The following is a 12043-nucleotide window of genomic DNA, read 5'->3' as shown; positions in this document are numbered from 1 at the left end:
AAACTCTGAATTCGAGGTTGGCTCTACTCCATTATACCCGTACAAGCAGATAAGGCAATCATCCCGGAGCAGGCTCCAACCCCCAAGCCCACTTCTCCCATCTTAAAATGCACGCATCTTTTTGTCAAATTCCGAAATTATCAATAATAATTAGCAGAATTTAATTTATAATCAGTCTATATATTTTAAATTTTTGAAATTTAATTTATTTTTATTCACAAAATTTTAAATACATGTCTAATTTGAAAATTCAAAGTAGAGAAATTAAAGTTAAAATATACGCTTTTTTCACTTTTTTGTATATTTGAAATTTAATTCTTTTATTTTTATTTTAAGTAATTTAATTTTTCTATTTTTTGATTTAATAATGTAAATTTAATTATTAAAATTATTCTGTTAAATACATATTTATTATAACGTTATTTCTTTTTGTTACTTGACTCTCAAGAATGTATTTTTATTTCAAAATATCATATCAATGAATTTAACTAAAAAGTTTCAGTAAGGTAAACAATTTAAACATAAATTTTGAAATCTGAAAAGGTTGAAAGATTAAATTCTTAGAAATATAAAGAGTTCAAAGACTTGAAACATATTTTAATCAGGTACTAAATTCCTAAAAGGATTATATTTTAAAAGTTTAAAGAGTACAGGGACTGGGGAATAATTAAATCTAATCAATAATAGTAAAAGAGAAAAAGGCCAAATAATTGAAATTCCTACGTCTAAACACCTGCGTGACGCTTTGGTACAGTTGTCTACTTTTTCCCCCCGATCCGATCAATAAACCCTAAAAGCTCTTTGCAATCGATTTTAATGTTCAATTTCGATTCTTAGACAGAGATCGGCGTAGTTTCGTAGTAAATAAAAAGGAGAAATAGATGATGCAGAGACGGAGTCCACCGAAGCACAGGCACGATGGGACTTCGCCACTGCCTCTCGGGATGGATTGGAGTCCGCCCCCTCGTAAATGGGTCAGCTTCCTTACAAATTTACCATTTCATTTTAAATTAGTTTGGAATTCGAATCGGCACTTAGATTCTGTTGTTGAAGAGTTTTTAGTTCATGAAATTCTAGAATTTTGAACAATAATTTAGTGTTTAGAGTGAGTTTTATGGTCGATCAAGACTAAAAGAAAAAAAGACTGGATATTTTTCAATTATGAGATTGGACTTGATTGCTAGATTGTTTCAGTAACTTACGTAATCTTAATCTCAATTGAAAAAAAAAAAAGAGTGCATTCCCTCGTAAATTGGTCAGCTTTCCGACAATTTACTCTCTTTTCGTTGATTTTATTTGAAGTTACCTTGGAATTCGAATTGGCACTCAGATTTTGCGATTGAAGAGTTTAGTTCATAGAAATTATAGAATTTTGATCCATAATTAATGCTTATAGGGAGTTTTACGGTGGATCAAGACCCAAAAAACAGACTATAGATTTTGCAATGATGAGATTGGACTTGATTGCTAGATTGTTTCATTAACTGATGTAGCTATCTTAATCTCAATTGAAAAAGACTTTTAAATAAAATACCTCTTAACCAGTTTTTAAATGCATTAATATAGTAAATTTAGAATTTTATGTTTGCTTCGCTTGTCAGTATAAGTCCTCATAAGCTGGTTTTGAGCATTTACAAAGTTCCTATGGTTCTTAAGCATTTGCTGCTGAAATTTTAGTTGTAGTATTTTTCATAAGGACAGTGATAGGAGAATTCTATCAAGAATCTAGACATCTAAAAGTAAGGGATGAGCTATACTTTAATCTTGACATAGATTGGTATTCTGAATACTATCTTTCTTTTAACTTAGGAAGGAATGGATTTTGATGTTCTTCATTCATGTTGCTATTTTATTAGTAGAACCTTTTTGGCTGTCTGGAAACTTATAATTGAATTTTGGTTTTAGCGCTTATTCAATTTACATATACATGCAGAATGGGAGAGAAACTGTTTGGCCACATGATCCTCGAACTGGATGGAGTTACTGTGTTACAATACCTTCGTGGGTTGTCCTTCCAAAATCAAGAGATTCAGATCCTGTAGTGGTAATCACTAATATATATGTCTATGGTAGATTGTATCTCACTGTCTTGTTGTGACTTAGTGATATTTCAAGTTATCTTTAACAACACAAATTTTGTTCTCATCTTTAACTTTATAACACTTAGGCTATGATTGTAGATTAGGGTTCAGAAAAAACTTTCCACATCTAAATGGGTCCATGTGATGTAAATCTAATACTCTTTGGTCTTCCTTTCAATTTTTTAACAGACACATTGTGATTCTGTGATAATCATCAATCATGTAAATGTTTTAACATTTTAGTCACTATATATATGCCTTGGTTCTCAAATAACATTCTTAGGTGCCAGTTTTACAGGGTACATGTGGGGGTACAATCACCAGATGGTATTACAACTACACTTGGAGTATTGAGAAGATTTAATGATTTTTTGAAGCTATTCAATGAAGTAAGTCCTGCCATTTTCTTTATGTTGAACCAAGAAGTCCATCATTTAGAGTGTATGTTACAAAACTGTCATTATGACATATCACTTGAGCATTACTGTGGAAACAAATGGCATGCACCCTGAGTAAAATATTCAAATACAACTTATTTGGAGACCTCTTATATTGTTATTGACTTTCCTCTACAGCTCAAAAAGGCATATCCCAAGAAAAGTCTTCCCCCTTCTCCACCCAAGGGGCTGTTGCGTTTGAAAAGTAGGGCTTTGTTGGAAGAGGTTGGCAAGAAGTTTTTTCACTTTGCTTATTTTCCTTTTTCGCTTTAACAGAACTACTGTAGCTACATCCTTCTCTTCATCATCTGGAAAATGTGCCATGAGTCTATTTTAGTTCTCATATTAAATCTTTAATGTTCACCACTAGCTTTGTTTTCTCTTGTAGTTGCTAATAACAAGTTCATCCCTTGATAACTTCTCGGATCTTGCGCCACTAGACTTTGTATTTTTTGGGCATTTACTCAGCACTATTTTTTCCTACAGCTATTTTACCACAACTTTTGACAGTTCTTTGTGGTAGGCTATTTTGGTCAAAGCATACCAAAATTCATCTATGTAACTTAGCATTGGATGAGTGAAAAATCAAACCCATAAAGGATTTTTTTTTAATATCTTTCAAGTTTTCCATCTGTATGCTATCTATGGTTTCCTATTGACAAACAAACATGGTATTGATTAGAGATTTTACTTGACAATATCACAATCATCTGTTGGACAAAAAATTTTGAGTTTTGAAACTGGAAGGTCATTCTCAGTTATTATTTAGACAACTAAATAAAGAAGCTATATGAAGTTGCTACAGTAGCAATTATTTTTTTATGTGAGTTGCAAATTTGTTTATTGAGAGAAAAAAACAAAGAAATGAAAGGTTCCAAATTAAACCTATTGATGGTAGTTATGTTATCTGAGTGACTAATGTCCTCAAAAGGCTTTGTTTTGTTGCAGAGAAGGTGTTCATTGGAGGAGTGGATGACAAAGCTATTGTCTGACATTGACATGTCAAGAAGTGTCTCAGTGGCATCCTTTCTTGAACTAGAAGCTGCTGCGAGGTCTTGTATGTGCAATTCTACTTAATTAATAGGACCCTTCTTTTTCTCTGATAATTGGGGTAGGGGTGGAGTTGCTAGAGATTGAACTCAAGCTCTCATGCCACACAACACAATAATCTTGCCACTAGGCCAAGAGGTTGTTGGCTTTAATTAATATGACTTTAAGATGTAGTTATCTTATAAAGTTTACCTATAAAAATGGATCTTTAATAGAATCTAATGTGACAGGTTATCTAATTGGCTATATATATTATCCATAGTCAAGATTAGTTTTATCATTAACTTGGAGTTTTTACATTTCTTATTCTTTTCAGCATTCCAAGAATTAAACGAATGCTCATCAGAAGCTAATATTGCTGGAAATAGCACAATTTCTTCAAAAGTTCCTTCCAGTTCAAGTATATCTCATTTTGCTGGTGGTTCGTCAATCACATCAGATTATGGTAGTGATACTGCTTATGAGACATCTGAGCTTGGGACACCTAGGTTGGGGAGAGATGACAGTTCTGAAATTGGTTCAGGAGATCTGACACTGGATGAAGATTTAACAGGTTCAATAGAAAAACTTGTGAAGTATGGTATGTCGAATATTGATGAGGGACTATTCATGGGACAGGCAATTTTGGAGCAGCTAGAAGATTTTCCTAGGCATAGAACATTGGCCATAAACATGAATAGTACTTCAGGGAAAGATATTTATAATGGAAACGGGTCCAGTGCTTCATTTATTACCGGTAATGGATTGGAACTCTTTTCTGAGCTAGAGCCGGCTAAAGTGGCTGGTCATGCTCGGAAGTTATCAACTGAAAGTTTTGGAAGTGATGTAAGTTTTCTGAGAGGTAGTGATATGTCCATTTCTGGGATTCCAAATTCATCTGTTAATGGCTTTGTTGACCTTCCTGGAACTTCTGAAGTATTATATACGAGGGGAAGTCTTGGAAACTCAGATCCTCAGTCTTCTGGAGATACAAAAATTGTTCTTCCATTGGATCAGCGTCATAAGATGAATAGGGTTCTTTTAACCATGCAGCGGAAACTAGCCACTGCAAAAACTGACATGGAGGATCTAGTAGCCAGATTAAATCAAGAAATAGCAGTGAAAGGTTATCTTACCACAAAGGTGAGTGGAAGCAGTTTGACATTTTTTCTGAGATAGATTTTGAAAGTTGTCATAACTCATAAACTAAATAGTTTAGAATCAATATAATTGAGATATTTTTAGCATTCAGGAGCTCTTGGCAGTGATAGCTCATAATTGTGAAGCTGACTACTTATATGTCACTGTATTGGTTTCCCTTTCTTTCAATAATATCCTTTGTTTGATCTACATTCAGATGAATTGTGTGCAAAATAGCAACTTCTGTATGGTTTGCATCTGATGTTCGTGTATCTCAGAATTGCATGTTCTATTTCTTTCTCTTTTGTGTCTAGTGCATTGTATATCATTTCATTCCATTTTTTAATGGGTTTTATCTTTGGGTGCTTAAAATATCCCACTAGAGGTGGAATGAGTTTTAGTCTTAGTAAAAGGATTTGCAATTTTAAGGTTAAATGAATTAAAAAATTGGAGCTGTTTAGGTTAAGGATTTGGAAGTGGAACTTGAAAGCACCAAACAAAAAAGTAAAGAAAACCTGCAGCAAGCTATCCTGATTGAGAGAGAAAGGTTTACGCAAATGCAGTGGGAGATGGAAGAACTTCGGCAGAAATCATTGGAAATGGAGTTGAAGTTGAATCCTAATCAGGTAATGTATTTAACTAATCAACTCCTTTTTATTCTTAAAATTTATTTTTCTTTGTTACTGCCATATGGTGCAGTGTGCACGTGCATGATATGGATGATTTCCGCAGATTTTTCTCAATTTAAGGTAAAAGATGAACTTGGCCTGATAATTTATGCTTGGAGAGGCATTGTATGTATGACTAATGATTGTATGTTCCTAGTTGTATGGCGTCTTCTTTAAAGAATCTGACACTCAGCCTCTTACACACCCCAGAAGAGAAAGCCAAAACTAATTTTTGGATAGCAACATTAAAGAACCAGATTGTCTAGGTTGTATTCAATGTTGAGTGAATTTTGTTTTTCTTTCTTTCGAAAATTTAACCACCATTGATTTCTCTTGGACAAGCATTGAAAATGTTATCTGGTTGCTGTATAACAACATACTGTTTTGCTGCAGTTTCTGCACTTGAGAATAAAATGTACTTATGATGTTTAACTATTCACTAACGAACAACAAAACTTGAGACAGGATGAGAAGCAAATAACAGAGACAACCAACCAATTGGCTGCTGAGGAGAAAGATGCAATGCTGCAAGAGTTAAATGCTACTAAGGAACAGCTGAACAGTATATCAAAGCGATATGAAGAGCTAGAGCTTAAATCAAAAGCAGATATTAAAGTTCTGGTTAAAGAGGTTAAGTCTCTCAGGAAATCCCAAAAGGAACTGAAGCAGGAGGTTGGTCAGTCACTATCAGAAAAAGCTGAAGCTGAGGTAACCCTCTATACATTCAATGAAAATAAAACAAAATAAAATTCCTGTTGTTCATTTTGATTAAAAGATTCTAGAGATATTAGTCTAGTCGAAGCAAATAATTGCTCCAAGTTTCTTGCTGTCAGATGTAACCTTTGGATTTTGCAGGGACAACTAGTACAGGAAAGACAAATAATTAAGCATGTAAGAAATGCTAGAGAAAAGCTGCTCAACAAGTGCCGGCTTCTTCACAACCGGCTTCTTGAATGCAGTGTGAATTTGTCTACAGATGATGAAAATTTAATCAAAGATTCTTCCTTTGTTCAAGAAGCACTGGATTTGTTGACTACATCTGATAATAAAATCATTCTCCTACTTGACGAGGTACCTTGCTTTTTGGTCATTCAAAGTTGTAAAACTCTTGTCCCTTGATCTCTTAATACTTCCAGTTATGTACGGTTAGGGTAAATAACTCTATAGAAAATAAAAGTGAGTTTTGTCCCCAATTAAATTATATATATAAATGCTGACCAGGATATATACACTTTCTTTCACAATCATAAGTAAAAAAACATAATTGAGTTCCCTGCTTATGTGCCTCTTCCCCTCATTTCATTAATTGTTTAATGTTATTTTTCAGGGCCTTTATGTTAAAATTTTAATGTTAGTTTCCATTCTTTTATCGCTTGGCCTTTCCATAGTTTCCATTCTTTTATCGCTTGGCCTTTCCATAACTTCGGTTGTTTTTTTTTTTTTTTTGCACATTTAAATAGGCACAACTATTAGCCAAGGAAGAAGGCAGTGCCACTGGCAATGATGATATCCAATTGAACAACCACTACGATAGTAGAACAGATGATGAGCTAAGGAAGATCATAGCAGGCATTTTCACCGAGAATGCTAACTTAAAAAAACAGGTAAATTCTCATCTACGGCATAAACTGAAATGTGATAATCATGTCAAAGAATAATGATAAGGAATTAACCAAGTCTTGAGAAAATATGCAATGGGGTTTGAATATTGTAGTTATTTTTCTATATTATGATAAGGTAACCCCCAAAAACTCCATTATAGTCCCACAGAAATTAATTACATTGTGAATTTTGGGGTTCCATGTATACCGGTAATGCAGAGAAGATGCCCTTTTATAACACTGCTGTATTCTATATAATATCTTTTGAATAACTATGGAGAAAAATGAAAGCAAAAGCATCCAAGTTTGATGTGTTTCCTGTTTTCCTTGCGTCTGGGTTTTATCTTGTTCTTGCATATGATAACTTGTTAGAAAGATTATAGTTTCAATAGCCTCTTACAAGCACAAACAGCTAAACTTATGTTTGCCTACAAAGATGATTGAGTATTAGCTGCAACTATGCCTGCAAATAGACCTATCAATTAGATAGATTGGGTTGGTTTCGGAATGGTTCAACCCAGTATAGATAGGGTTAACTTGAGTTTTAAAAATTTCCAAGTTATTTGGATTTTTTTTGTTGAGTCATCTTGTACAAGTTCAAGTTGATTGTTTAGCTTTTTTAATAGTCAAATCGAATTATGTCTAATTTGAGCTTTAAAAATTGAGTCATTTGGATTTTTTTTCAAATAATTTTAGATTCAAGTTGTTCAAGTCATTATATTTGAATCATTACACGTTCAAGTTGGGGAACCTGGATTATTGGTTTCAATAATCAAATTGAGTTAAGTTCAGCTTCGGTTTAATTGGATCCAATTTTCTAGTTTTGGTCAAAATTTACAGGTCATGGTCATGATTATAATCCATATATATAATTGATTTAAGGTTTTGAAGAGGGTGAAGACTGAAATACCATTATGCTGTTTTATGGGGAAAGATGAATCAATATATAGATGATTTCTTCATAATTTGTGCATGGAAGCCTTTTTTTTGGCTAAAATGGAAACATAGCTAGGCGGAAGATGCACATATTTTCATAAGAAAAATAATGAATCATACAAAATGAGCCCTTCTCTGCAAATCAACATATAAATATCAACAGCTATCTATTTCACGTGGCTCCACAAGAATATAAAGTGGCTTTCCATTAAGCCTACGTTGTCCCTGAAAAAAGTAGAGATACATGCACTTAAATCATTTACAATAAATTTCATTGAAACTGATTTAATCGATAGCTTTCGGGCGATGTATCTATTTTTAATAATAAATACCTTACCCAACTCTTATTTGTATTTTACTTAATGTTTCTATGAATGAGAGAAGGATTTTTACTACCTTAACCTCCCGGAGTCCGATAACACATGCACATTCCACCACTTCAGCACCAACACGTTCTAATTAAACAACAAAAGAATTCTCATTATTTTCACAGAATTTCATAAAGAGTTATCTGATTTTATCAATTAATCCAGATGCTTACAGTCCTCAAATTTAGAATTTAATTTGCATAATTTATGTAATTAGTTTGTCCAGATAACCAACACCCTTAAGAATTTCAGTTAAAATACTGATGTAAAATATTTTCTTGAAAGCACACTTTTTCTAACCTATCATGCTAAAATAGGTTTTCATTTTAAGAAAGAAAAAATCACAACAGCGTTTCAACTGAAATAATTAACTAATTAAAATAGAGATCAAATTAAAGAGACCAAAATCATAATTTGATGATTAACTAAAACACCAACAAAAAAAAAGCTAAAAGTTTTACCTAAGAGTGAAATGGCAGCAGAGAGAGTTCCACCAGTTGCAACCAAATCATCAATCACAATAGCACGTTCCCCTGCCTCAACAGCACCAACATGCATCTCCAAGCAGTCACTTCCATACTCCAGCTCATAAGCTTCTGCTATCACTTCACCTATACATGCATGCATGCATACATACATACAAGAAATTAAAAAAAAAGTTAGAATATATTATAAATTTATGTATTTTTTATATTTGAAATGTAATATTTTTATTTCAAGTGTAATTCCTTTTTTTTTTAAATTTCAAATTTATTTATTTAAAATCATTAAAGTTCTTTTATTAATTTCACTAGTACAGTGTTTTGAATTAAAAGAGAGTCCCTTAATATCAAAAAGAGGAAGTGTTGTAATGAACTTTAATTTAATAAAAAAAATTTAATAATGTTAACAATTAAACTTATATGATAAGGACTGGATCAAATTAATCTCTCTACTATTAAATAAATTAATTTAGTCCTTATACCATTAAAAAGAATCAAATAAGACTAAAATTCAACAAGATAAACATTTACTATTAAAAAATACCATTTATTATTTAACAAAATTATACTTTGAAAGATTTTTTATAATTCTATAAATGAAATATTTTGTTTGGAGTTGAATGATAAATGATAAAAAATAGTATTTCTATTTTTTTTAATCTGAAAAGAAATTTCTCGAAATTAATTCAGATATACTAAAAGGGAATGAAAAGGGAAGAAGATGATTAAGATTAGATCCACTAAAAATTTCCATAAAAAGCCGACCAACATAACTCCAACAATGGGTAGAGTCCAATTTCAATTATTGGTAGGTGATTAAAGTGGAGATATTCTACAACTTCCTTTACCAATTTAATATTTTGCAAATTGTTTTCTGGGGTACTGACATTTTCATAATCTTTATATATGTATGGTATTACTAGATTTTTCTTTTAAAATTACTGAAATATGCTGATTTTATGAGGTCATGCCTACATGATTGACACCATAAAAAATACAGTGTTTTTTTTCAAATAATTAATACAATTTTTTTCTGTAATCCACCCCACCCCTCCTTGACCATTAAAGCAACCCTTTCAATCATTTCAGCCACCACTATCTCCATTCCATTTTTATATGCATGCTTTGAATTTATATGATGGGTTTTCCCATTTAATTTTGGAAGGATTTAATTAAAGCTTTTTTAAAGTTTAAGGGATTTAATGATAATTTTAAAAAATAAATATTTTTTGAGGATTTACTTGAATTATTTAAAAATAAAACTTTAATGAGTAATTTTAAAATTTTCAAGAGCATAATAATAATTTTTAAAATGAGGGGAAGTGAAAGCCCTTTGAATCCAAGGGGCATGCAACCCCTTAGGCCCCAAAATAAAAAGTAATAAATCAATTTCTCTATAAACAATGAAATTATAAATTAACATATAATAAAATTATATTTTAATCCTTTAAAAATAAAATAAATTTTTTTATTGAATTCTTTCAAAATTAATAAATCCTAAATTAATTTATAAATAAAATTATATTTTAATTTTTTAAAAATTTATAATTTTTTATCAATCTTCCTTTATCAAAAATTTTGAATTCATATCGGTATTTACATATACATGTATGTATATATATATGTACACAATGGTAGATTCAAAAATACAGTTTAGGGGAGGTAGGGGTAAAGTTAGAAATTTTTTTGGAGACCCGAAATTAAATGATATATTTTTATAATAATAAAAATATAATTTTATTATTTTAATAATATTAATTTTTATAACTTTTAGAGGATTAAATTAAAATTTTATCATTTTTAAAAAATTAAAGTACAATTTTATCATTAATAATTTAAAATTTTATAAATTATAAAAAAAAAAGTTTAAATGAGGTTACGCACCCCTGCCAGGCCACCTAATCCTCCCCTGTTTGTATACATTATATATACATTTATGTGTATGTGTATGTGTATATATACAAGTACCTGGCAACTTTTTGGGTTTTCGCAGAGGAACAAACTTCGCACCAATGGCTAAGGCAATAGTTGGACCGAACATGAATCCTCTTGCTTCAACTCCTACATACACATGTTTTTATCTTTAAAAAACAAAAGCCCAAATTATCATTTTAATCTCTCTATTATGTTAAAATTTAAAATTTGATTCACGTAACTTAACCTATTTTATGTTTAACTGTAATTGTAACCTTTATAAGTGAAGAAGCCTATGTGTAATTTTTTTAAAACATCATTTCCAATAATAAAAGAAAATTATCCATGTAAAAATAATAAATATTAATAATAAGTAATTATAAAGAATGATGCTTCTAAACATTAAGGAACATAAATAAATAAATAAATCGGCACAAATCAGCTTAGAAGACCTGCTTAATTTCTTTCCCTAAAAAGACTATATAAAACACCAAGCAAAATACATTAAAAAAAAACAGAGTAGTTAAGAAGAAGAAGAAGAAGAAGAAGAAGAAGAAGAAGAAGAAGAAGAGACAAGATAGAGAGTACCAGCAACGACAGAGATATTCATGTCTTTATATCGATCGACAAATATGTCCACCGTATTTTTAAACGCCTTGTGATCCAACAACAAAGTTGTTATGTCTTGGAACATAATCCCTGTTTTTTCCCCCGAGAAACAAACACCCTGTTCTTTAAAAACACGGTCTTTCTTCAATGAAAATAAAAAAACAAAAAAAAAGAGGGGGAAAAGACCTTGTTTTGGGAAGTGAGGAACAACCCTTATGGCGTTTGATATAGCTTGAAGCCTTGGGTCTCCTTTAAGTCCATTCTCAGCCGCAAACATTTCCACCATTTTTGAACTTTTTTCTTTCAACACTCTTGTTTTTAAAGCTCTGCCTTCGATTTATAGGAGGAAAACAAAAGGGGGGGGTTCTTTTCCCTCCTTAAAATTGAACTAAAAAGATGAAATCTTCTGTTAGTTGCAACTGTTTAATGTTTATCCTTGAGATATATATACACAGATATAGAGAGGATATGGTAAGTGCATTAAATACTATAATCTGTTGTCTATTTATGTTTTGGGCAGACCGAAGAAGAACCATTGCCCCGAAAGGCATTAATGTTTTTACCTATCACCTTCTCTCAATGGCACGTTTCTAACACGCTTTACACATAAATCTTCCTCTGATAAAGTACCCTTCAGTATCTGAATTTGGTAATTTTTTATCTTAGTCCTTAAACTCTTTTCCCAATCCACATTAGTCCTAGCACTTGGTAGCTTTTCCCTTTTTAGTTTCCTAAACTTGAATTCCATTAAGGTATAATGGCATTGTACTTGTCACGT

General features: G+C 31.5%; 2 protein-coding genes across 7 annotated transcripts; one reads left to right on the top strand and one right to left on the bottom strand.

Annotated features, from left to right (window-relative positions):
- Positions 1–712: 712 nt before the first annotated feature.
- LOC107901615 (PX domain-containing protein EREL1) lies at positions 713–7279 on the top strand. Of its 5 annotated transcripts, none has more exons than XM_016827690.2 (10): positions 713–974; positions 1934–2044; positions 2372–2470; positions 2657–2743; positions 3467–3575; positions 3885–4690; positions 5149–5313; positions 5821–6063; positions 6211–6426; positions 6816–7279. In XM_016827690.2, exons 1-10 carry the CDS (start codon positions 882–884, stop codon positions 7011–7013), a joined length of 2127 nt encoding a protein of 708 aa, XP_016683179.1. In that variant the 5' UTR covers positions 713–881; the 3' UTR covers positions 7014–7279. The 5 variants fall into 5 exon arrangements, with proteins under 5 accessions (XP_016683179.1, XP_040951326.1, XP_040951329.1 ...); XM_041095392.1 differs by having other exon boundaries at positions 5149–5436; XM_041095394.1 differs by lacking the exon at positions 713–974 and having other exon boundaries at positions 1933–2044; positions 2380–2470; positions 3450–3575; positions 5149–5436.
- Positions 7280–7965: 686 nt separating this feature from the next.
- LOC107901616 (adenine phosphoribosyltransferase 5) lies at positions 7966–11843 on the bottom strand. 2 transcript variants are annotated; one of them, XM_016827692.2, is made up of 6 exons: positions 11452–11843; positions 11245–11355; positions 10711–10803; positions 8722–8871; positions 8289–8347; positions 7966–8117 (listed from the first exon to the last, which is right to left on the bottom strand). In XM_016827692.2, the coding sequence occupies exons 1-6, from the start codon at positions 11549–11551 to the stop codon at positions 8049–8051; spliced, it is 582 nt and encodes a 193-aa protein (XP_016683181.2). In that variant the 5' UTR covers positions 11552–11843; the 3' UTR covers positions 7966–8048. The 2 variants fall into 2 exon arrangements, with proteins under 2 accessions (XP_016683181.2, XP_016683182.2); XM_016827693.2 differs by lacking the exon at positions 10711–10803 and having other exon boundaries at positions 11452–11769.
- Between the last annotated feature and the right edge of the window lie 200 nt (positions 11844–12043).

This window comes from Gossypium hirsutum, chromosome D06 (genome assembly GCF_007990345.1).
Source record: "Gossypium hirsutum isolate 1008001.06 chromosome D06, Gossypium_hirsutum_v2.1, whole genome shotgun sequence".
NCBI lineage: Eukaryota > Viridiplantae > Streptophyta > Magnoliopsida > Malvales > Malvaceae > Gossypium > Gossypium hirsutum.
The sequence above is the reverse complement of the archived record's forward strand: the minus strand, read 5'-3'. Positions and strand labels throughout refer to the sequence as shown.

Coding starts and splice junctions, on each gene's coding strand:
- LOC107901616 (XM_016827692.2), bottom strand. CDS start 11,551: ATGGTGGAAATGTTTGCGGCTGAGAATGGACTTAAAGGAGACCCAAGG. Junction 10,804..11,244: donor GAATATCTCTGTCGTTGCTG/GTACTCTCTATC, acceptor ATGTGTATGTAG/GAGTTGAAGCAAGAGGATTC. Junction 8,872..10,710: donor AAAACCCAAAAAGTTGCCAG/GTACTTGTATAT, acceptor ATGCATGTATAG/GTGAAGTGATAGCAGAAGCT.
- LOC107901615 (XM_041095392.1), top strand. CDS start 882: ATGATGCAGAGACGGAGTCCACCGAAGCACAGGCACGATGGGACTTCG. Junction 4,691..5,148: donor AAGGTTATCTTACCACAAAG/GTGAGTGGAAGC, acceptor GGAGCTGTTTAG/GTTAAGGATTTGGAAGTGGA. Junction 5,437..5,820: donor CAGATTTTTCTCAATTTAAG/GTAAAAGATGAA, acceptor AACTTGAGACAG/GATGAGAAGCAAATAACAGA.